This window comes from Dendrobates tinctorius, unplaced genomic scaffold (genome assembly GCF_039654945.1).
Source record: "Dendrobates tinctorius isolate UK_male_01 unplaced genomic scaffold, ASM3965494v1 ptg000019l, whole genome shotgun sequence".
Taxonomy (NCBI): domain Eukaryota; kingdom Metazoa; phylum Chordata; class Amphibia; order Anura; family Dendrobatidae; genus Dendrobates; species Dendrobates tinctorius.
The window spans coordinates 69,914,262-69,938,403 of NW_027361687.1; the positions used below are offsets into that span (position 1 = coordinate 69,914,262).

General features: G+C 44.5%; 1 protein-coding gene across 1 annotated transcript in view; it reads left to right on the forward strand.

Moving 5' to 3' along the window:
- Positions 1–24,142, forward strand: part of DCST1 (DC-STAMP domain containing 1) — a 40,763-nt gene that overhangs the window by 16,241 nt on the left and 380 nt on the right. Inside the window, exons 4-15 of the mRNA XM_073567286.1 lie at positions 3,133–3,261; positions 3,344–3,483; positions 5,587–5,767; positions 5,959–6,102; positions 15,945–16,066; positions 16,168–16,325; positions 20,016–20,115; positions 22,156–22,251; positions 22,339–22,465; positions 22,833–22,952; positions 23,625–23,767; positions 23,935–24,048. Of these exons, the coding sequence (XP_073423387.1) occupies positions 3,133–3,261; positions 3,344–3,483; positions 5,587–5,767; positions 5,959–6,102; positions 15,945–16,066; positions 16,168–16,325; positions 20,016–20,115; positions 22,156–22,251; positions 22,339–22,465; positions 22,833–22,952; positions 23,625–23,767; positions 23,935–24,048 (1,574 nt within the window). The remainder of the gene's footprint in view (positions 1–3,132; positions 3,262–3,343; positions 3,484–5,586; positions 5,768–5,958; positions 6,103–15,944; positions 16,067–16,167; positions 16,326–20,015; positions 20,116–22,155; positions 22,252–22,338; positions 22,466–22,832; positions 22,953–23,624; positions 23,768–23,934; positions 24,049–24,142) is intronic.

The following is a 24,142-nucleotide window of genomic DNA, read 5'->3' on the forward strand; positions in this document are numbered from 1 at the left end:
CACTAGACCTATCCATCAATGTCAATGGCTGCTCTCTTTCCCCAGTCCCGCACGCTCGGTGCCTCGGGGTGATCCTCGACTTTGCGCTCTCTTTCAAACCACATATCCAAGCCCTCGCCTCCTCCTGCCGCCTCAAACTCAAAAATATCTCCCGGATCCGCTCATTCCTCAACCACAAAAGCACAAAAACACTAGTGCATACTCTTATCATCTCCCGCCTCAACTACTGCAACCTCCTCCTCTCTGGTCTCCCCTCTATCACTCTGGCACCACTCCAGTCCGTCCTACACTCTGCTGCCCGACTAATCCACCTGTCTCCCCGCTACTCCCCAGCCTCCCCCCTATGCCAGGCCCTTCACTGGCTTCCTATTGCCCAGAGGCTCCAATTCAAAACCCTAACCATGACATATAAAGCCATCCACAACCTGTCTCTTCCATACATCCGTGACATGGTCTCCAGGTACCTACCCGCACGCAACCTTCGATCATCTCAAGATCTCCTTCTCTACTCTCCCCTTATCTCTTCTTCCCACAACCGCATACAAGACTTCTCCCGTGCTTCCCCCATACTCTGGAACTCTCTGATGCAACACATCAGACTCTCACCATCAATGGAAACCTTCAAGAAGAACCTGAAGACCCACCTGTTCCGACAAGCCAACAGCCTGCAATGATCCTCGGTCTACTGAACCACCGCATGACCTGCTCTACCCTCTCCTACTGTATCCTCACCCATCCCTGTAGACTGTGAGCCCTCGCGGACAGGGTCCCCTCTCCTTATATACTTGTGTGTCCCTTGTCTTAAACATGTTTATTATACTTAAAAACATAAAAACATATGCACAAAGGCGCTGGTTCCTACGTGATAAGGCCTGCAGCTGCAAATATAGACAACAACCACCCAATTTGTCCAACAGTAAAAATCAATTAAAAAATAGGTAATTTGCGCTAGCAGGATAAATACTGAACAAACAGTGTATAAACTCACACAGTGTATAGACACATACAAGACACTTCTCCCCTTCTCACACCAGGGGTAATACCGTTCATACGTTGCAAAGAAGTGTCCACAGTGGAACTGGTTCACAAAATGTATATAACGATACCTTCGTTCGGATGAATTAGGAACTAATAGAAGACTCCTTCCTCAAGCAGGGTCCCGATGCAGAGGTGACGCTGCAAGCAGTAGTGATACTGACGGTGGTAGGCTTTAAAACGTTAAAGCTCAGTTGGAGAATGCAGGTATTGGACGCTGCTCCGGCCGGTAGCAAGCGTCCTTCTAATCGCGTGACCGCCGCCGACACCCAGCGAGTATAACCGCGCGAACAGAATTCAAAAGCCGGCAAGGTAGCAAAACGTGCAGGACCTTGCGTGACGTCACGGTCACGCGGAGCACCACGTGACTGGCTAGTGAACGCAAAAAAGACCAAAAAACTGTCTTACGCGTTTCGGAATCACCGGATTCCTTCCTCAGAGATGGTCTATAGGAATCAAATAATTACTTATATACCCACAATCTCCAGCCTCCATATTCATTGGTTAAAGGCAAACAATTCAATCTCGCTGTTTAAGCCATTAGGAACAAGTGTATTCATTTCAAAAATCAGTCTACTTTCTTCTCTTGACATTTGTTGGATAAAGTTCCCCTTTCGCCAGCTTTTTTTAACCACTCTAATGCCCGTAACTTTAACATTTTTAATAGAGCCTCCATGCTGATTAGCAAAATGGTGTGAAAGTGGGTGACCCATAAATCTGTTTCCAATAATGCGCAGATGTTCTGCTAACCGGACATGCAGTGGGCGTTTTGTGCGTCCTATGTACAGTTTCCCACAGGGGCATGTAATACCATATATGACCCCTGTGGTGTCACAGGTTATAAAATCTTTAATTTTTACCTCCGCAAATTTATTAGTAATCACTCCTTGTTTTTTAGAGGTCAGTTTTTTGCAGGGGCCACACTTTCTACACGGAAAAAAACCCCCTGGTAATTTCTCCAGATTTGATGTAATACTACTTGAAGGTTTGGAAATAGAGGGGGCTATAAGATTGCCCAAATTTTGCGCCTGCTTGAGGAAGGAGTCTTCTATTAGTTCCTAATTCATCCGAACGAAGGTATCGTTATATACATTTTGTGAACCAGTTCCACTGTGGACACTTCTTTGCAACGTATGAACGGTATTACCCCTGGTGTGAGAAGTAGAGAAGTGTCTTGTATGTGTCTATACACTGTGTGAGTTTATACACTGTTTGTTCAGTATTTATCCTGCTAGCGCAAATTACCTATTTTTTAATTGATGTTTATTATACTTGTCTATATTTCCCCTTTTCACATGTAAAGCGCCATGGAATAAATGGCGCTATACAAATGCATAATAATAATAATAATAATAATAATAATGTAACACTTTAAAGATGTCACACTTCAAATGATGTCTCATCTGACCAAGGTCATATCTGACCTGATCCGTTCAACTTATACCATTCAAACCCCATTTGGGTTACCCCTCCTATGGTTCCCTTGATTTCCACTAGGTTCTTTGGTGAGTGCTTTTGTATGATTGTAATTTTCATTTACCCCTGTCTGGTTCCCCTGTCTGTCAGGTTTATGTTTTCCTATATTCTGTTCCACACTTCCCCAGGTAGGGGAGGAAACAGATGAAAGTGCATATAGGAACATACAAGGTACGAGACCGCAGCATCTTCACCTTGAGGGGTAATCTGGAATACAAGGATAGCCTAGAGTCCTGCTAGATTTAGTGACAGGGAAGGAACCAATTGCCCAGGGGAAATCTTGCTACAGTTTCATGACAGCATGGCCTGAGATAACAATAAAGAATGCGCCCTGTAACACCTAGCTTTTCCATGGCTTGAGAAAGTGAGGAAACCGTGTCCCTGACTGTGGACCTTCTATGGCCTGAGACCGCGAGTAAATTATTGCCCGGACTGTGAACCTTCTGTGGCCTGAGACAGCAAGGAAACTATGGTCCGGACTGAGAATCTTTTGTAGCCTTAGACAATGAAGAAGACCTCCACCGTGGTTGTAGTTTTCTTATAGGACACATTATGTCCTTGGGTTAGTTTTTCATAAACATATATGTTCTGCTCTTATTTCTCCGATTTGTCATTCCTCAGGGACTTTTGCTTTGGGATGGGCGACCTCTTCCTACTTTCGCTGTTCTACACTTGTTCTTATTCCCAACCTTCTGGGCAAGGAGGGTCGGACATATGTAATTATCAACGTGGTGGCCTCAATCTATGCAGGTAAAAAAATTGAATCTGTCCTTATTTTTCACTGATCAAATAACATATATCATTGATCAGTGACACGGCCACTTTTTGCTAGGACCAGTTGTAAATCTTCAGCAGAATATTGAAGAAATTGCAAGATCGGTGAGCTGCACTGTGGACCAACAGATAAACCACACTAAAATGATGTGGAAAGATATAATGAGACCTATGAAGAAGATCTTCAAAGAATTGCTGGTGAGGCTGCGGGTAGACACCCTAGAGCAGGGATGTTAAGCTAAAATACACAGAGGGTCAAAATTAAATGCTTGGACAAAGTCACGGGCAAAACTTGATATTTATAGAAAAAAAAAGTCTACAATTGAGGATATTTTTCCTTATCATCAAATATAACAATTAACTTTTCATATGGAAACAAACTTAAAGGGGTCGTCCCACAAACAAATTACATTTTCATTAGTGGATTTTAGAATTAAATATTGGAATAATGTAATATGTAAGAGCAGTAAAAAGCAAAAGGTCCAGTGGCCTAATATAAATATGTAATAACAACGCATAAAGAAAACTTTAGTAATACAGATAATTAAGTAAACTGCACACAAAAGTGGTCCCAAACACAGTATGTTACCCTTATAGTGAATTCTTCCAAGTTATCCCCCACACGCACGATATGATAACCCTACTGTACCCCCTCCCTCAATCCCCCGACAAGAATGGTAACCCCATTAAAGTATAATTCTCCAACCGTAATTGCCACACAGCTCTCAATACAGTATAATGGGCACAAAAAGTGCTCCATACAACATAATGTGCCCCACATAGTCCTCCATACAGTATAATGGCCCCACATAGTGCTCCATACAGCATAATGGCCCCACATAGTGCTCCATACAATATAATGGCCACAAAAAATTCTCCATCTAGCATACAGTATAAAAGGCCTCACATAGAGTTTAATACAGTATAATGGCCTCACATAGCACTTCATACAGTATACTGGCCCCACATAGCGCTCCATACCTTATAATAGGCTCCACATAGAGCTTCAGACAGTATAATGGCCTCACATATTGCGCCATAAAGTATAATGACTCCACACAGTGATCCATACAGTATACTGGCGCATATAGTCCTCCATACAGTATAATGGCACCAAAAAGTGTTTGATATAGTATAATGGCCAGAAACAGTGCCCATACAGTATAATGTCCCCACATAGCGCTCTGTACAGTATAATGGCCACAAAAAGTGCTCTATACAGTATAATTGCCCTAAATAGTGCTACATACAGTATGAAAGGCCCCACGTAGTGCTCCATACAGTATAATGGCCACAAAAAGTTTGCATTGAGTATGATGTCCTCATATAGTGCTCCATACACTATAATGGCGCCACATGGTGCTCCATACAGTGTAATGACCACAAAAAGTGCTCCATACATTATAATGGCCATGCATATTCCTCCATACAGTATAATGGCCCCATATAGTGCTAAATACAGTATAATCGCCACACATAGTGCTCTATACAGCACCCGACATAGTGCTCTGTACGTATAATGGCCCCACAAAGTGCTCCATACAGTGTAATAGCCACAAAAAGTGCTCCACACAGTATAATGGCCACACATATTCCTCCATACAGTATAATGGCCCCATATAGCGCTACATACAGTCTAATGGCCACACATAGTGCTCTATACAGTAAAATGGCTCCACATAGTCCTCCATACAGTATAATGGCTCCACATAGTGCTCCATACAGTATATCGGCCCCAAATAGTACTCCATACAGTTTAATGGCAAACATGGTGTTATCAGATCCTCTGCAGAGCTCAGTACAGCGGGAGCGTTGTAATGAATTCATCGCACATGCTATGCTGATAATTCAGATGCAGAGGTGGAATGATGTGAGAGGGAGTGCCAGCTGATACTACCTCCTCCATCATTACTTTTAACTGTATCAGCATCTCAGATGCAGGCCAAATATACCCGCGAGACCTGCCCGGCGTCGCGGGCCAAATATACTCACCCTGCGGGCCAGAGTTTGAAATATGTGCCCTATTATGGAAGGAACCTTATAAAACAACCAGAGGGTTCCCTTAAAGGGTTTGAAGAGTCATTCAGTCCTGGCATTAGTGAAGTGAGATGTTTTGGACTTGGCTTCACCTGAGCTTCATCTGAACACTGCACATGTTTTATGCCACTGCAGCTTGCTTGCAGAGCCAGGATTGCCAAACTCTAGAGGAGACCAGAACCATTTCAATGACTCTACTACCCTCCAAATTGAGCTCAGGAAATAGATTTCTAGATGACTTCCATTAGATGCATTAATTTCTAGGGAACTTCTAAGGAGCTGAAAAACAGAAGTATGAACATTGCATCACTGTTCAAAGATGTGGAGAAGGAAATGGAAAGCACTGAAGGCTACAACAAGGAAACCAAGGCACTGGTGCAAAATAAGGAAAAAACCTCGTCCACGCAGAAGTTGATGGAGCTTAAGACAATGTTGCGTTGCGAGTGTAAGTATATGGAGCCTGCAAAACCTCTTGGACAACAACACTTGTTGATGAAGGGATGGTTCCTGTGTGGACACCTTCCATTCAGCGTGGTGAGTTAGCGAAGTTGGTAGTCCACTTAGACTGGTCATAAGGTTATCAGAGCTACTTTGCCTGATTCTGCCCATAAGCTGCTGTTTTCTCTCTCCGAACAGATGTGGTAGAAGAGGGCATAAAGAAATGCAAAGATTGGTTCGCTCAGAAGCATGAGGAGTGCATGCGTGTCATCTGGCTGCCCGTCCTGAACCACCTGCTTTGCCTGCCCATGAAATTCACATTTTTCTGCAATGTCATGTACTGTGAGTAATAACTAGAATCTTTAGCTTTCTGATGGTCTACATAAATGGTCTGGAACCAATGAGTCCATTACTGTTACTCTACCTAGTAGGTCCTACCAGTCAATGCCAATGTAGACATACAGTTGTGCTCAAAAGTTTACATATCCCGGCAGAATTTTTGCTTTCTTGGCCTTTTTTTCAGAGAATATGAATGATAACACCAAAACGTTTTCTCCACTCATGGTTAGTGGTTGGGTGAAGCCATTTTTTATCAAACTACTGTGTTTTCTCTTTTTAAATCATAATGACAACCCAAAACATGCAAATGACCTTGATCAAAAGTTCACATACCCTGGTAATTTTGTCCTGATAACACCACAGAAGTTGAAACAAATGGGTTTGACTGGCTACTAAAGGTAACATCCTCACCTGTGACCTGTTTGCTTGTAATTAGTGTGTGTGTTATGAATTAGTCACCGTAGGAGGCAAAAACAGAAATACTAGCTAAGTCCAGAAAACCAGAGAAGTTGGCAGCTATCGGATTGCAGACCCCTGAACCTATCAACAACAACTAGCAGTAGCCGTGGGGGGTTCCTACGGTGCCCTAGACCCCTCGATCACAGCTGGAGAACTACATAGCCTAAAGACAGAAAGGGAAATCTAAACTGCCCCAGGGCAGACCCCAAAGCAATAGGCAGCCCCCAACATATAATGACGGTGAAGCAAGATGAAAAAACACTCACACAGATAGAAAGATAGGCTGAGCAAATGATGGGGCCCAAGCTAACTAGATAGGACAGGATAGAAAAGCTGCTGTCTGAAATCCGCCAAAACCCTATCAAAACAAGAGTCAACAGCTGATAGGGAAAAAAGCCCTGAAGACGCTAGGCTTCAAGAAGACTATATCAGTACTCAGGTATTTTCTGAAGACAGAGCAAAAAAGAATTCAGCTCACCCCAGCAGGGAATGGCAGAAATCAAGGAAAACAATGCAAAACAAATCCAAAACACAAATGCAAAAAGTAGAACAGAAAACTTTGCTTTTGAGGAGCAGGAATCAGACTTGTCTCCTAGAATCCCTCAGAGAGGTCACCAGCAAGGCAGAAGGGCGTCGGCTGCCTTATATCCAGTCAGTAATTCCCGTCACCCAGTCATCATCATCCTGCCCAGGTGCTTGGTAATCAGCCTCACTACCTTCCTTCACCAGAAGAGGGAGTTCATCAGACCTCAATGGTGAAGGGGAAAATGAACTCACAACAGTACCTCCCCCTTGAGGAGGGGTCACCGAACCCTCATCCACGCCACCAGGATGATCAGGGTGAGCCCGATGAAAGGCACGCACCAATCTTTTGGCATGAATATCAGAGGCAGAGACCCAGGAATTATCCTCCTGACCATAACCCTTCCACTTAACCAAATACTGGAGTCTCCGTCTAGCCAGACGGGAATCCAGTATCTTCTCTACCTCATATTCCATGTTACCTTCAACCAATGCAGCACCCCCAGGAACTACAGGTTCAACAAACCTCTTCAACAAGGACTTATGAAACACATTATGGATTTTAAATGTAACAGGAAGAGCCAAACGAAAAGAGACCGGATTAATAATCTCCAAAATCTTGTAAGGTCCAATAAATCTAGGCTTAAACTTAGAAGAAGCCACCTTCATAGCGATATTTTTTGATGATAACCAAACCATATCACCAACCTTAAACTGGGGACCAATGGTCCTATGTCGGTTGGAAATCCGCTGGGCCTTTTCCTGGGAGAGAGATAACTTATCCACCACTTGGTCCCAGATCTGGTGCATTCTCTCCACCACAGTGTCAACACCTGGGCAGGCAGAAGGCTCCACCTGCCCTGAAGAAAATCGAGGATGAAACCCAAAGTTACAAAAAAAAGGTGACATCAAAGTGGCAGAACTAGCTCTATTATTTAAAGCAAATTCGGCCAAGGGCAAAAATGAAACCCAATCATCCTGATCAGCAGAAATAAAACATCTTAAATATGACTCCAAGGTCTGGTTTGTTCTCTCCGTCTGCCCATTGGTCTGAGGGTGAAAAGCAGAGGAGAAGGACAACTGAATTCCCAGCTTGGAACAGAAAGTCCTCCAAAATCTAGACACAAACTGAACTCCTCTGTCAGATACAATGTTCTCAGGAATCCCGTGCAAGCGAACCACCTGTTGCAAAAACAGGGGCACCAACTCAGAGGAATATGGCAACTTGGGGAGTGGTACAAGATGAACCATCTTAGAGAACCTATCACAAATCACCCAAATAACAGTCATTCTCTTAGAGACAGGCATATCAAAGATGAAATCCATTGAAATATGGGTCCATGGCCTCCTGGGAACCGGCAAAGGCATCAACAACCCACTAGAGCGAGAACAAGGTTTAGACCGGGAGCAAGTCCCACAGGACTGCACAAAATTCCTGACATCACGAGACAAGGCGGGCCACCAAAAAGTCTGACTCACCAGATCTCTAGTACCAAAAATACCTGGATGACCAGCCAATGCAGAGCAATGAACTTCAGACATCACTCTCTTCTTCCACTGGTCAGGAACATACAACTTTCCACTGGGACAATGCTCAGGTTTGTCCTCCTGGAACTCTTCCAGAGCATGTCTCAAATCGGGCGAGATGGCAGAAAGAACTACCGTATATACTCGAATATAAGCCGAGATTTTCAGCCCAAAAAATTGGGCTGAAAGTCCCCCTCTCGTCTTATATTCGAGTCATATACAAAGGCGGTCAGAGGGGGAGGGGGGGCGGGGGTGTCAGGTCATACTTACCCGTTCTGACGCTGTGTCTTGAGCCCCCAGCTTCTCCCCGTGCTCTCCCTTCCTGCCTTCAGCGGTAACGTGGTGCCGCTCATTAAAACTCATGAATATGCGCCTGAGGCAGGAAGAGAGAGCATGGGGAGAAGCTGGGGGCTCAAGACACAGCGTCAGGATGGGTAAGTATAGCGATACTCACCTGTCCTGCGTCCATGGCTGCTTGCTGCTGTCTGTCATCGGTCAGTGACTTCAGACAGCAGAGGGCGCGGTGACGTGGTTAGTGCGCGCCGCGCCCCCTGCAGTCTGAACGTCACTGACTGATGACGCAGCAGATAGCGGTGAGCAGCCATGGACATAGGACACATGAGTATCTCAGGTGCCAGCAGTGACACCGGCACCTGACACCCAGCGACGGAGAGGTGAGTATGTCATTTTTTTAATTTTTACATGCAGCAGCAGCATGGGGGCAGCATATGGGGGAATAGTCTATGGAGCTTCTTCTGGGGTCAGCATATGGGGGAACAATCTATGGAGCTTCTTATGGGGGCAGTAAATGGGGGAATAATCTGGAGCTTCGTCTGGGGTCAGCGTATGGGGGAACAATCTATGGAGCTTCTTATGGGGGCAGTATATGGGGGAATAATCTGGAGCTTCTTCTGGGGTCAGCGTATGGGGGAACAATCTATGGAGCTTCTTATGGGGGCAGCATATGGGGGAATAATCTGGAGCTTCTTCTGGGGTCAGCGTATGGGGGAATAATCTGGAGCTTCTTCTGGGGTCAGCATATGGGGGAACACTCTGGAGCTTCTTCTGGGGTCAGCATATGGGGGAACAATTTATGAAGCTTCTTATGGGGGCAGTATATGGGGGAATAATCTGGAGCTTCTTCTGGGGTCAGCGTATGGGGGAACAATCTATGGAGCTTCTTATGGGGGCAGCATATGGGGGAATAATCTGGAGCTTCTTCTGGGGTCAGCGTATGGGGGAATAATCTGGAGCTTCTTCTGGGGTCAGCATATGGGGGAACACTCTGGAGCTTCTTCTGGGGTCAGCATATGGGGGAACAATTTATGAAGCTTCTTATGGGGGCAGTATATGGGGGAATAATCTGGAGCTTCTTCTGGGGTCAGCGTATGGGGGAACAATCTATGGAGCTTCTTATGGGGGCAGTATATGGGGGAATAATCTGGAGCTTCTTCTGGGGTCAGCGTATGGGGGAATAATCTGGAGCTTCTTCTGGGGTCAGCATATGGGGGAACACTCTGGAGCTTCTTCTGGGGTCAGCATATGGGGGAACAATTTATGGAGCTTCTTATGGGGGCAGCCTATGGGGGAATAATCTGGAGCTTCTTATGGGGTCAGCAGATGAGGGAACAATCTATGGAGCTTCTTATGGGGTCAGCATATGGGGGAACAATCTATGGAGCTTCTTATGGGGGCAGCATATGGGGGAATAATCTATGGAGCTTCTTCTGGGGACACTATATGGGGGAATAATCGATGGAGCATTTCCCACCCTAGGCTTATACTCGAGTCAATAAGTTTTCCCAGTTTTTTGTGGCAAAATTAGGGGGTCGGCTTATACTCGGGTCGGCTTATACTCGAGTGTATACGGTACCCCTTCGCCTAAGATGGTAGCAGGCTTGGTCACCACAGGAGAATCAGCAAAGAAGCTCCTAGAGAGAGCGTCAGCCTTGACATTCTTAGTGCCAGGAAGAAAAGAGACCACAAAATCAAAACGTGTAAAAAACAAGGCCCACCTAGCCTGTCTAGGGTTCAAGCGTTTGGCCGACTCCAGGTAAATCAAATTCTTGTGGTCAGTGAGGACCACGACATGATGTTTAGCTCCCTCCAACCAATGTCTCCACTCCTCAAATGTTCATTTCATGGCTAACAGTTCCCGATTCCCCACATCATAGTTACGTTCAGATGGAGAGAACTTTCGGGAAAAGAAAGCACAGGGATTCATTTTAGATGTTACAGGATCCTTTTGGGACAAAACAGCTCCTGCACCAGTCTCAGAAGCGTCCACCTCTACCTGGAACGGGAGTGAGACATCAGGTTGCCGCAAAACCGGGGCAGAAGTAAATCTTCGCTTCAGCTCCTGAAAGGAAGAAACAGCCTCCGGAGACCAATTCAACACATCAGCACCCTTCTTAGTCAGATCAGTCAATGGCTTGGCAATACTAGAAAATTTTGCTATAAATTTCCGATAAAAATTAGCAAAACCCAAAAACTTCTGGAGGGCCTTCAAAGAAGTGGGCTGAACCCAATCACAAATGGCCTGTACCTTGGCCCTAGTCCATTTCAATAGTTGACGGAGACAAAATAAATCCCAAAAAAGAAATCCTCTGTACCCCAAAAAGGCATTTCGATCCTTTGACATACAGGGAATTCTCCCTCAAGATCCGGAACACAGTCCGAACATGTTCCACATGAGAATCCCAATCCTTGGAGAAGATCAAAATATCATCCAGATAGATAATCAAAAATTTATCCACAAAGTCTCGGAAAATATCGTTCATGAAGCACTGGAAGACAGAAGGGGCATTAGTGAGCCCAAAAGGCATCACCAGGTACTCAAAATGTCCCTCCGGAGTATTAAACGCCGTCTTCCATTCATCCCTATGCTTAATGCGGATAAGATTATACGCCCCCCTGAGGTCAAGCTTGGTAAACCAGCAAGCACCTTTAACTCTGGAGAATAGATCCGAAATCAGGGGTAACGGATACTGATATTTAATAGTATTTTGTTGAGGGCACGATAATCAATACAAGGCCTTAATGAACCATCCTTTTTGGCCACGAAAAAAAACCCAGCACCTAAGGGTGAAGAGGATGGTCTAATATGACCCTTCTCCAACGCCTCCTTAATAAAGGATCGCATAGCCTCGTGCTCAGGTACAGATAAATTGAAGAGCCGACCCTTGGGAAATTTACACCCTGGGCTCAGTTCAATTGCACAGTCATAACTCCTATGAGGAGGCAAAGACGCAGACTCATTCTCACTAAATACATCATAAAAATCCGCCAAATAGTCAGGAACATCATGCGACTGAGGAGAGGTGGAAAAAACCGGAGCCTCACTAAGGGCACACCGACAACCCCAACTCACCACAGACACAGATTTCCAATCCAAAACTGGATTATGAATTTGCAACCAGGGAAACCCCAGAACAATGGTATCATGCAAATTATGCAACACCAAAAATCTGCAATTTTCTTGATGGTCTGGGGCGACCCGCATTACCACCTGGGTCCAAAACTGAGGTTTATTTTTCGCCAAAGGAGTAGCATCAATCCCCCTCAAAGGGATAGGCGTCCGCAGAGGTGTCATAGGAAATCCACAACGTTTAGCAAATTCCAAGTCCATTAGGTTCAGGGCTGCTCCCGAATCCACAAAAGCCTTGGCGGAAAATGTGGACAGGGAGCAGATCAGAGTAATTGCCAGAAGAAACTTAGGTTGAACACCACCCACAGAAAACGTGTGTGCAAAACGTTTCTCTCGTTTAGGACAGACAGAAATAATATGCGAGGCATCTCCACAAAAAAACACAGCTTATTACGCCTTCTGAACTCCTGACGTTGCTCCCTGGACAAAACTCTATCACATTGCATAGGTTCAGACACTTGTTCAACAGGTGGCAACACCTCTCGTGCAGTCCTGCGTTCACGTAAACGCCGATCAACCTGAATGCTAATGACATAGAATCGTCAAGACCAGAGGGAACAGGAAATCCCACCATAGTATCTTTTACGGCTTCTGACAAACCCTTCCGAAAGAGAGCTGCCAAGGCATTATCATTCCAGGTAGTAAGGACCGCCCACTTTCGGAATTTTTGACAGTACAATTCTGCAGAATCTCGACCCTGGCTCAATGCCAACAGGGTCTTTTCAGCCTGATCAATAGCATTAGGTTCGTCATACAACAACCCCAAGGCTTGAAAAAATGCATTCACATTAGTCAGAATAGGATCATCTGGTTTCAAAGAAAACGCCCAATCCTGGGGATCGCCACGCAGCAAAGAGATGACAATTTTAACCTGCTGCGCGGAGCTCTCTGACGAGTTAGGCTTCAAGGCAAAAAATAATTTACAATTATTTTTGAAATTCAAAAATTTAGACCGATCCCCAAAAAACACATCAGGAGAAGGGTCTTTGGTTCAGCAGCATTTGAATGAGCAAGGTAGGCGGAAATTCCCCGCACTTCCGCAGCGAGCTGCTCCACACGATTAGACAATTGCTTTATCTCCATTGAGAGAAAAAAAATTCCCCCTACGGCCTCAGAGATATAAAGGAAAAAATATACACACTTTTTTTTTTTTTTACAATTCTTTCCTGCTATTGAGTACCCTAGGATCTGCGGTATGGCTGGTGATTCTGTTATGAATGAGTCACCGTAGGAGGCAAAAACAGAAATACTAGCTAAGTCCAGAAAACCAGAGAAGCTGGCAGCTATCGGATTGCAGACCCCTGAACTTATCAACAACAGCTAGCAGTAGCCGTGGGGGGTTCCTACGGTGCCCTAGACCCCTCGATCACAGCCGGAGAACTACATAGCCTAAAGACAGAAAGGGAAATCTAAACTGCCCCAGAACAGACCCTAAAGCAATAAGCAGCCCCCAACATATAATGATGGTGAAGCAAGATGAAAAAACACTCACACAGATAGAAAGATAGGCTGAGCAAACGATGGGGCCCAAGCTAACTAGATAGGACAGGATAGAAAAGCTGCTGTCTGTAATCCGCCAAAACCCTATCAAAACAAGAGCCAACAGCTGATAGGGAAAAAAGCCCTGAAGACGCTAGGCTTCAAAAAGACTATATCAGTACTCAGGTATTTTCTGAAGACAGAGCAAAAAGGAATTCAGCTCACCCCAGCAGGGAATGGCAGAAATCAAGGAAAACAATGCAAAACAAAACCAAAACACAAATGCAAAAAGTAGAACAGAAAACTTAGCTTTTGAGGAGCAGGAATCAGACTGGTCTCCTAGACTCCCTCAGAGAGGTCACCAGCAAGGCAAAAGGGCGTCGGCTGCCTTATATCCAGTCAGTAATTCCCGTCACCCAGTCATCATCATCCTGCCCAGGTGCTTGGTAATCAGCCTCACTACCTTCCTTCACCAGAAGAGGGAGTTCATCAGACCTCAATGGTGAAGGGGAAAATGAACTCACAACAGTGTGCACATAAAAGCTGAGTGAGTTTCTGGGATCCAGACAGACTCTTGCATCTTTCATCCAGCCACTGACGTTTCTGGATTGTGAGTCATGGGGAAAGCAAAAGAATTGTCAATGGATCTACGGGAAAAGGTAGTTGAACTGTATTAAACAGGAAAGGGATACAAAATGATATCCAAGGAATTGATAATGCCAGGCAGCAGCGTTCAAACTGTGATTAACAAATGGAATATCAGGAGCTCTGTAAAAACAAAAGCACAGTCAGGTAGACCAACAAAAGTTTCCTCCACAACTCCCAGGAAAATTGTTCGGGATGCAAAGAAAAACCCACAAATAACATCAGTTGAAATACAAGACTCTCTGAAAACTAGTGATGTGGCTGTTTCAAGATGCACAATAAGGAGGCACTTGAAGAAAAATGGGCTGCATGGTTGAGTCACCAGAAGAAAGCCATTACTGCACAAATGCCATAAAGTATCTCACCTACAATACGCAAAACAGCACAAAGACAAGCCTCAAAACTTCTGGAACAAGGTAATTTAGAGTGATGAGACCAAAATTTAACTTTTTGGACACAACCATAAACGTTACGTTTGGAGAGAGGCCAACAAGGCCTATGATGAGAAGAACACCATTCCTACTGTAAAGCACAGAGGTGGATCGCTGATATTTTGGGGATGTGTGAGCTTCAAAGACACTGGAAACTTAGTCAAAGTTGAAGGAAAGATGAATGCAGCACGTTATCAGCAAATACTGGAGGCAAATTTGCAATCATCAGCCCGGAAGCTGCGCATAGGGCATACTTGGACGTTCCAACATGACAACAATCCAAAACACAAGGCCAAGTTGACCTGTCATTAGCTACATCAGAACAAAGTGAAGGTTCTGGAGTGACCATCAAAAAAGCAACACGTGAAACGCGCATCGGGGTACCGCCACCACTTGAGGTAATGTAGGCCACTTTCTCCCTGATCATTTGCTTAGGTCACCTTATTTATTACATGCTTTCAGGCTGCCAGCTTTATGGATTTTCCCTCTTTACCTTTGCTTACTTAAGCTAAAAATCGCTTTCAGTCCATATGTTTATGTATTTTGTATTTGGGACCTACTGTATTTTCAACATTGTATAGGAAGGGGTTATCTCCCCTCTATTGGTTATTTTTCTTCTAATATTAAGCCTATTATATTTGCATAAATTGCAAGTGAGGTTTTTCCCACAGTTTACTCAAATATTTTTATAGGCTTTTTTGATGTTTCAGTGGCTTGCTTATTTTAACTGAGTGGTTAATTTGTACATTGTGTCTCCATTCATTATATTTTTTTATGTATTTTTTTTAATATTGTTTCAATAAAATTTTGCTGTTTTGTCATTGATGTTAGAGGGGGCAATAAACGGTATTAAGAAATGGGGTATGTAAATTTTTGATCAGGGTCATTTGGATGATTTGGGTTGTCATTATGATTTAAAAAAAGAAAACACAGTAGTTTGACAATAAATGGCTTCACCCAACCATTAACCATGAGTGGAGAAAAAGTTTTCGTGTTACCATTCATATCCTCTGGAAAAAGGACAAGAAAGAAAAAATTCTGCGGGGGGTATGTGAACTTTTGAGCACAAATGTATAGCCTTGGTTGTCATATAGCTCATGTCAGTATGTATGGGGTGCATGAAGAGCATAGTTTCTGTACCCAGTTTTGTCAGGTATGACAACTCTAAATGTTCTCTGCAATCTTCTGCATGCATCCTAACCCCTGGATGTCAAGAAGAGCTAGCTAGACTTCTGCAATACTCAGATGATTTCCTTTTTCAGATCCTTACATTTCACTATAATGCATATTCTATCTCGTATCAAAGACCAGTTGGGAGCGGCGGGATACTGGCACTGACAATGTATCTCTTTTAGTGATCAACAAGTGGTGCAAAAAAAGACTGCCTTTGGAAGGAAACTTTGGCCAAATGTTCGACCTGGTTAATGACACTGTGTACAGTCTGAATAAGAACTACACCAGCATCATAGTCATGAGGGTCAGTGTCTCTTCTCCAGATCATAACATCATAACCCTATACTTGTTTGCATCATTGTTTTCCTCTTGTTTCATTCTTCTCTTTTCTTCTTATGGAAACAGAAAGAAGAGCTGAACAAGTTGGCTGGAATCAACATCTCTGACCTCAGCATGACCGAAGAAGTTGTGGAAACCTTGAGGAAGAAGCAGGTGTGGGTGCTGAGGAAGTTGCCCTTCATCAACCACATCATGTCTTGCATGTTCATCTTCCTCTTTACCTCGTGAGCATTCATTAGTAAAGCAATCATTACTCTTGACTTCACAATATGTTTTGTTGGGGGTCCATAGAGAAAAACTACAGCTCAGTAGGAAGTCAATATTTTTCTTGGGTCATTAGTTTTGTCAAGTGTGGTGTCTGGAGATGGATAATTTCTACCTATTTAATGGGGTGAATTGAATTTATTTTTTATATACACTACAGTATATGTATATATATATATTTTTTTTTTTTCTTTTCTTCATTTTTTAAGTCCCTTTAGGCGACTTAATCCTGCAATCACCTAATCACTACGATATAATGCAATATTGCAGTAAATAGCTAAAACCAAAGCCTCCTATGAAGCCTACTTGTGGGGACAGCCATGGAGTCTTTCATGAGACCCCAGCGATTGTGTTGTACAAGAGCCATTGGTCATCAACTGCACTACATCTTAAATGCCATTGTCAAAAATAGATATTTAATTTAACAGCAGCATTTTGAGCAAGGCTCTGAGCTCTGTTACATGCAAATGCTGTCTGAGCTCCAGATATTTAAGGTAAGGGTTCAACTTTTCTTATCCAATTGGTCACTGCCAGAACTCATCCCAGGATCTGGAGTATGAGAGGCAGAAACACTAAGGCTAGGTTTACATTAGCGTTTGTGTGCGCAGCGTATCGTCTGCATGCGCAAACGCATGTCAAAACGCACACAAACGCATGTTTATGCAGCGTTTTTTATCTGCATCAGCATACGCATGATGGCAAAAAAAGCCACCCAATGGGTGTGTCTCATTTCCCGGACATGATTATGTGACAAACGCATGTGTTTCGAAACGCATTCCTACACATGTCCTTGCGTACGCATGCGTTTCCATAGACAGTAATGCGTTTTTTTTACGCACTCATCCGCATGCGCATGCCTGCGCATATTTGACAGAGCTTTGACGTGACAAAAATGCAACATATTGCGTTCGCCGGACACTGCGAAACGACGCATACGTATGCGTTTTCACGCAAACGCACGCACACTGCCCCTGCATGTGACATGTTAAATATATTATAGATAACGGGGTGCTCACTGCCTTTTTGTCAGGTTCTCAGAGGAAAATAGTACAATATATCATAGAAAAACCTCGGCACACTGTATTTAATGAATCCAATGTTTATCCAGAAAAATATGATATCGGACCCAAAAATATGTGATACAGATAATTATTAATCAACGTTTCGGCTATTCAGCCTTCCTCAAGATTTTACCTGTATAAATTAGGGTCCACAATCGCAACAGGGATTCATCACTTGCTCATAACACGTGAATAGATGTGGGTTACCTGGCTAGAGCGGAGTCAGTGGCTGCTGGACGGCGCTATGCTATGACGTCATTGCGCTTCCCGACGTCCCCTGCGTGACATCGGCGCCAACTGCAGTGCCGTAGGTAGCGCGCGTCCTGCTGCGGGAACTAATGGAGTCCTCGGGCGGCGCTGACAGAGCAGTGAGGTACTGACAGCCGAGGGGCAGCCAGAGAGCAATGTAGGGACGTAACTGTGCTGGAGGAGGAAGGAGCCTGGCGGCCGACACTGTGCTGGAGAAGGAGGAAGGAGCCTGGCGGCCGGCACTGTGCTGGAGAAGAAGGAAGGCTCCTGCTCTGTCAGCGCCGCCCGAGGACTCCGTTAGTTCCCGCAGCAGGACGTGCGCTACTGTGGCGCCCCTGAGGCTCAGTCGCCACAGAGGTACTGCACCTTCTCCTAAGGTGTAGTGCCCCACCACCTAGGTAAGTTGGGAACTCCTTTCCACGCTCCAACACCTGCACTCACACATAGGATAGTTCAGCAATGGACCAGATTGCGGCTCTATGCTTGGAGGATAGCAGAGCACCTTTCGTGGGTCCTTGCTTCGTAACACGAGATGTGCTGGGAGGTGGGTGGAGTTGAGATATATAAAAGGTTGGAAAGGTTTAGAATTACAGGTCAGTCTGACAGTGGGTCAGAGGAGTGAGTCTGGACAGTCAGTCAGGAGAGTCTGAGGACGGATCCGAGAGGAAGGAGATCCCTAGAAGAGGGAGAGAGGAAGGAGTTCTGCAGCTGCCTCAGTGACCTGAGCCAGCTGGCACGGGAAAAGAACAGAAGGAGAAAGACGTAGAACTGCAACCTAAGCTTCCATAAGAGAGAGAAGGAACAGCGCGGAATGAAGGAGGAGAACAGAGAGGAGTTGTGGGTTGGAAGAGGAAACCTGCCTATAGGTTCTCAGCGCAAGGCTGGGGTCCGGTCCCCGAGGTTGTATGGACACTTATGGTTCTGCAGCAGACACCGGTGGAGTAGTTGGCTGTAAATGCACTACTCCCATCCAAGACTTGGGGCACAACAGCAACTGAATAGAGAGCCAGGACTCCAGAGATGGGAGTCCCCAAGAGAGGCTACAGCTGTCTGTCATACAAGTAGAGTTGTTAGGAACATCTGACAGGAGGAATTTCAGAGTGCCGCGGTACTGGAGCTCTTCACACTACAAGGCGCAATAGAGGAGTCGTTCAGGAGAGCTACATGTTGGTGGGGTGTTGGAGAGGAGAATCCTGACTTGCCCGGGAGGTTGATTGAGTCTCTACCCCAGAGGACACGGCATGGAGGCAGGCACCAGTGTGTACCATGAACTGTGAGTAAAGCTTTGGAACTACAAGCCCTGGTGTCCTCCAGTCATTTGTGCGCCAACCCCGTCAGCACCGCTACATCTGGGTACCAACATTCCTCACACCGCCAGCGCCTATACACTGCCCTGGGGTTACAGCTTCACCTGTGGGGAGCTACACCATCTATGCTGCAACACACCATCAGCCCCAGAGGATCTACACGCAGCGTTGGCTTAACATCTTGCTTGCCAAACACCACAGGTGGTGTCACGAACTATTCCATTTCATTAACTACAAATCACCATTGATTTGGGCGCCCAAGGCCACGGACCGGGTCACCGCCGCCGTGACACATGCCCATGACACCGGCCCGGTACCGAGTACCCCACAGCCCTGGGAGGGCGACCCACTACCTACAGCACTGCAGTTGGCGCCGGTGTCACACAGGGGACGTCGGGAAGCACAATGACGTCACAGCATAGCGCCGTCCAGAAGCCACTGACTCCGCTCTATCCAGGTAACCCACATCTATTCACGTGTTATGAGCAAGTGATGAATCCCTGTTGTGATTGAGGACCCTAATTTATACAGATAAAATCTTGCGGAAGGCTGAATAGCCGAAACGTTGATTATTATCTGTATCACACATTTTTTGGTCCGATATAATATTTTTCTGGATAAATAAACATTGTATTCATGAAATACAGTGTGCCGAGGTTTTTCTGATACACCATGTTAAAAATAGCCAAACATGATGCATATGGATTGCTATGGATGAAACGCTGCGCAAACAGACGCAAATGTGAAACCAGAATAACAGGGATTAAAATATTTTTGATGCATTTTATAAAAAAAGAGCATCACAAAACATAAATAAATAAATAAATAAATAAATGATGGCTCAATTAATCTTACATTAAGATGGAACTCCATTTTACACTCTCCTTGATGTGTAGACTAAACAGCTGGGGCTTATTAATAGATTGCATTTCCTAAACCTGTCATAGGTCTGGTTAGTGGTTTTCCCCAGGTAACTACCATTGTTATATTGTCTCTAAAAGTTTTTACAGAATCTCTGCTTTTCCTCATTTAGCGCTTTCAACTATACCATCAACTATAACAAGAACATCCTCTACAACAACCACTATGTCACCACCTACTTCCGTCAGATTGATGCTCGCAGGAGAAAACTGGTAAGTCTCATGGAGATAACTGAGGATACCGAGTGAGAGGTGTCACATAGCAGATCTACTCAGGACAGATATAACTCCCAACTGTCTGCAATCCAGAGGAACAATTCTGGATTTCAGGTGTTGCCCTGGAGAGTGTGCCTTGGGAGTCTAGGAGTCAGCAAATGGCCATTAAAATTTGTCAAGCTGAGGAGAGTGGATAAATGTGGGGGTCAAATAGGACCTGTCACCCGGTCAAAGAGATATGAGTCTTTATATTTCGTGCTTTTATGGTCTTCACCAACAAGGCGTATCTCACAGGATCCTCTGGGGTGTGTCTTTAGACTGATCTACACTAAATAAACTGTCCCATATTTCTGGAACCGGATTTTAAAAATACAAAAGAATGAATAATTAGGGGAGCAGCGGCAAAAATTAAAACCAAAAATGGCCTACTTTTCACCTGATGTTCGGTCTCCTTTAAGGCGTTTATGAGTATATGGCAGAGTGAGTTACTAGCAGGACAAGCTCTTTTGATGTTTAAGGCTAGTTTCACACTTGCTTTTTTTTGCAGCGCGTTTTTCCCGCAAAAAAACGCATTGAAAAAACGCATACATAAGCATACAACTGCTGCGTTTTTTTCAAGCATTTTTATGAGCATGCATGAAAAAAACGCAGCGTTTTTATGCGTTTGTATGCGTTTTTAGCGCGTTTTTACCGCGTTTGCGTTTTTTTCCAACATTTTTAGGTGGCCCCTCACACTACCCAAACCATGACTTTACTAACCCTAACCCTGACCCTAACCCTAACCCTAACCCTGACCCTAACCCTAACCCTGACCCTAACCCTTAACCAAATCATACTTAACCCTAACCCAAACCCTAAACCCTAACTAACCCTAACCCTAACCCTGACCCTAACCCTAACCCTGACCCTAACCCTAACCCTAACCCTGACCCTAACCCTAACCCTAACCCTGACCCTAACCCTTAACAAAACCATACTTAACCCTAATCCTGACCCTAACCCTGACCCTAACCCTAACCCTGACCCTAACCCTTAACAAAACCATACTTAACCCTAATCCTGACCCTAACCCTGACCCTAATCCTTAACAAAACCATACTTAACCCTAATCCTGACCCTAACCCTGACCCTAACCCTAACCCTAACCCTAACCCTGACCCTAACCCTAACCCTAACCCTAACCCTGACCCTAACCCTTAACAAAACCATACTTAACCCTAATCCTGACCCTAACCCTGACCCTAATCCTTAACAAAACCATACTTAACCCTAATCCTGACCCTAACCCTGACCCTAACCCTAACCCTAACCCTAACCCTGACCCTAACCCTAACCCTGACCCTAACCCTTAACAAAACCATACTTAACCCTAATCCTGACCCTAACCATGACCCTAATCCTTAACAAAACCATACTTAACCCTAACCCTGACCCTAACCCTAACCCTAACCCTGACCCTGACCATAACCCTAACCCTAAACCCCCTTAACTAACCCTAACTCTAACCCAAACCCCTAAATTCCATGGTTTAAAAAAAAAAACGCATATGCAAAAAAACGCATACATGAGCATGCCAGTGCGCACATATGCGCATCCATAGGCTATAATGGCCATTTTTAGCGCAAAACGTGCGCATATGTGCGCATGCGCTTTTTTGCAGGGCCAAAAAATGCAACATGCTGCGTCTGGAAAATCCCAACGCACACCCCAAAAAAACGCAGCGCATGAAAATCGCATACATGCGCTGACCAGTGCGCAGGTATGCGCACCCATGTTAAATATAGGGGAAAAAACGCATGCGCAGGTGTGCGTTTTTTTCCAGCGCTAAAAAACGCAAATGTGAAACCAGCCTCAGATGGTGCTTTCTGGATGCGCCTAATCACTCCTCTGTCCAAAAGCCCCTGAAGTTCAGTATGATAAGATGTTTCACCCTTCTCTAATGTCTGGTGCTTTTTCACCGACTGGTAAAATATTTGGAGGTAGAAACATGTTTTTTAACCATCCCTCTTCACCTTAATAAAAATATGTTCTTTACAGAAAAAGAAGCATTTACTACCACTGAGGAAAGTGGAGAAGAAGGACTTTGTGTTTCCTTTTAATCCTTGTCTGCAGAAACTTGAGAATAACACCATGGTGAGGGGTTAACACTGAGACATAGGAAATGTGAGTGACAGCTGAGTGGACATGGTGGTCATGGGAGGGTTTTCTTTTCTTCTATAGATGAAGGAGATAGTGATGTGTCTCCCTTACTTCATCCTCTTCATCTTGGCCAATTGCCTTGACCGACTTCTTATTCACATCTTCAGGACTCTCAACAAACATTTTAGCATCCCCACCGTCTTGACCGGTAAGTAATATTATGGTCCAGCTGCTGGTGGTCTACTGGAAGATCAATGCACTAAACGTTTTACGGTGAAGCCTCCTCAAAAGATCACCATTTTAAGAAGACCTACTTATCCAGTTGATAACTAGATACTGAGATACTTTGAGAAGACCACCCAATAAATGAACACTTTTCACAGCAATTTTGAGGTGATCTCCTTGAAGCGGTTTCACCGTATATCACTGATGGAGGAACCATGTCCAGTAGACCACATTCTGGCTGCACATAGAGAGTAGATGTACAAGGTACCGGTGGAGTAGTCTTGCACCAGTTAGAAACTTATTTTCTTTTGTACATGGACCTGTAATAAATCTCTCTTATCTATTCATAGTTGATCACAAGCTAGAAATAATAGTGGAAGGTGAGAGTATGATTTCCCGGCTTCTGCGGAGCACAGTTAAAGCATTTAACATCTCAACCAGTAGCTTTGCAGAGCTCAACAAAAATTACAGTAAGTGAATGCAGTCCTAGAGAAGGACTACAAGTGAGCTCTTCATAGAAATATCCTCTGAGATAAGAAGTTACAAGGCTTAGTAGTTTCTAAAGTTGTATAACATCCCTTTTCTCCTTATCCATATGACAAGCTATATGACAAGCCTTTAGGTTTAATTAAAAGGGTGTTTCCCCATCTTCATAAATGGATGTTATTGAACAGAGCTTGTAAATACAAGCAATTTTGCATTTGACTGCTTGTAAAATTTTTTAGCTATTCCTGAGATATTAACTCTTTTCTTTTGTTTACAGCTTGTTGCCTTGGAGACCGACCACCGCTGCTAGACAGCAGAACATGTGCAGGGTTGACCAGCTCTTTTTTATTGTTTTGAAGCTGACCGTGATCCCTGGAAAGTGCCGTTAGTTCCTAACCCTGGCCAGATTCAGTGAAGTACTTACAAGAAAGACAGCAGCATTGGTCGGTCTCCCAAGCAATGAGCTGTAAATAAAAGTGTTAATAACTCAAGAAAAGCTCCAAATTTGAATAAGCAGTAAATTGCGAAAGTGCTTGTTTTTGCAAGCAGTATCTGACTACACCCACCTGTGAAGGTGGGGAAAACCCATAAGGGTGTTATGTCATCTATGTAATGTATAGTGTGAAGCTAGGGCTCATGAATCTCCTCTTCCATAGCCTGCCTTCCGAATCCAGTCATCATGAGCTTCAAGAACTACATCTATTCCACTTTGCCGGTTATCGGGCTCCTGTTATTGTGCTTCCTCCAGGTGTATGGCTACCGTCTACGCAGAGTAATTGCTTCTTTCTATTTCCCAAAGGTAAAGTCACATCCTTTGGCCTTGATCGGACCAAAGAGGAAAGAGAATCTCCTTCCTTGCTGGGATGGAACAAACCCGCTAGTTTGCTAATGTATTTGGCATTGGATAGGCCGGGCAGCGATTGTGCGTTCCTTTCTATACATATACATCTGCCTTTCTCTTTTCAGAGAGAGAAACACAGGGTTCTCTTCCTTTATAACCATTATATCCAAAAGAGGAGGCTGTACTTCTACAACCTGCGCTCGAAGGTGAGGAAAAGAGCCAAAAGACAACGGAAATGGGTGAGAGCTTAATGATGTCCCAAACTGTGACCCTAACCCTAGCACCTATTGTACTCAAACTTCTCCTCTAACTGATAGCGGTTATACTCCGACC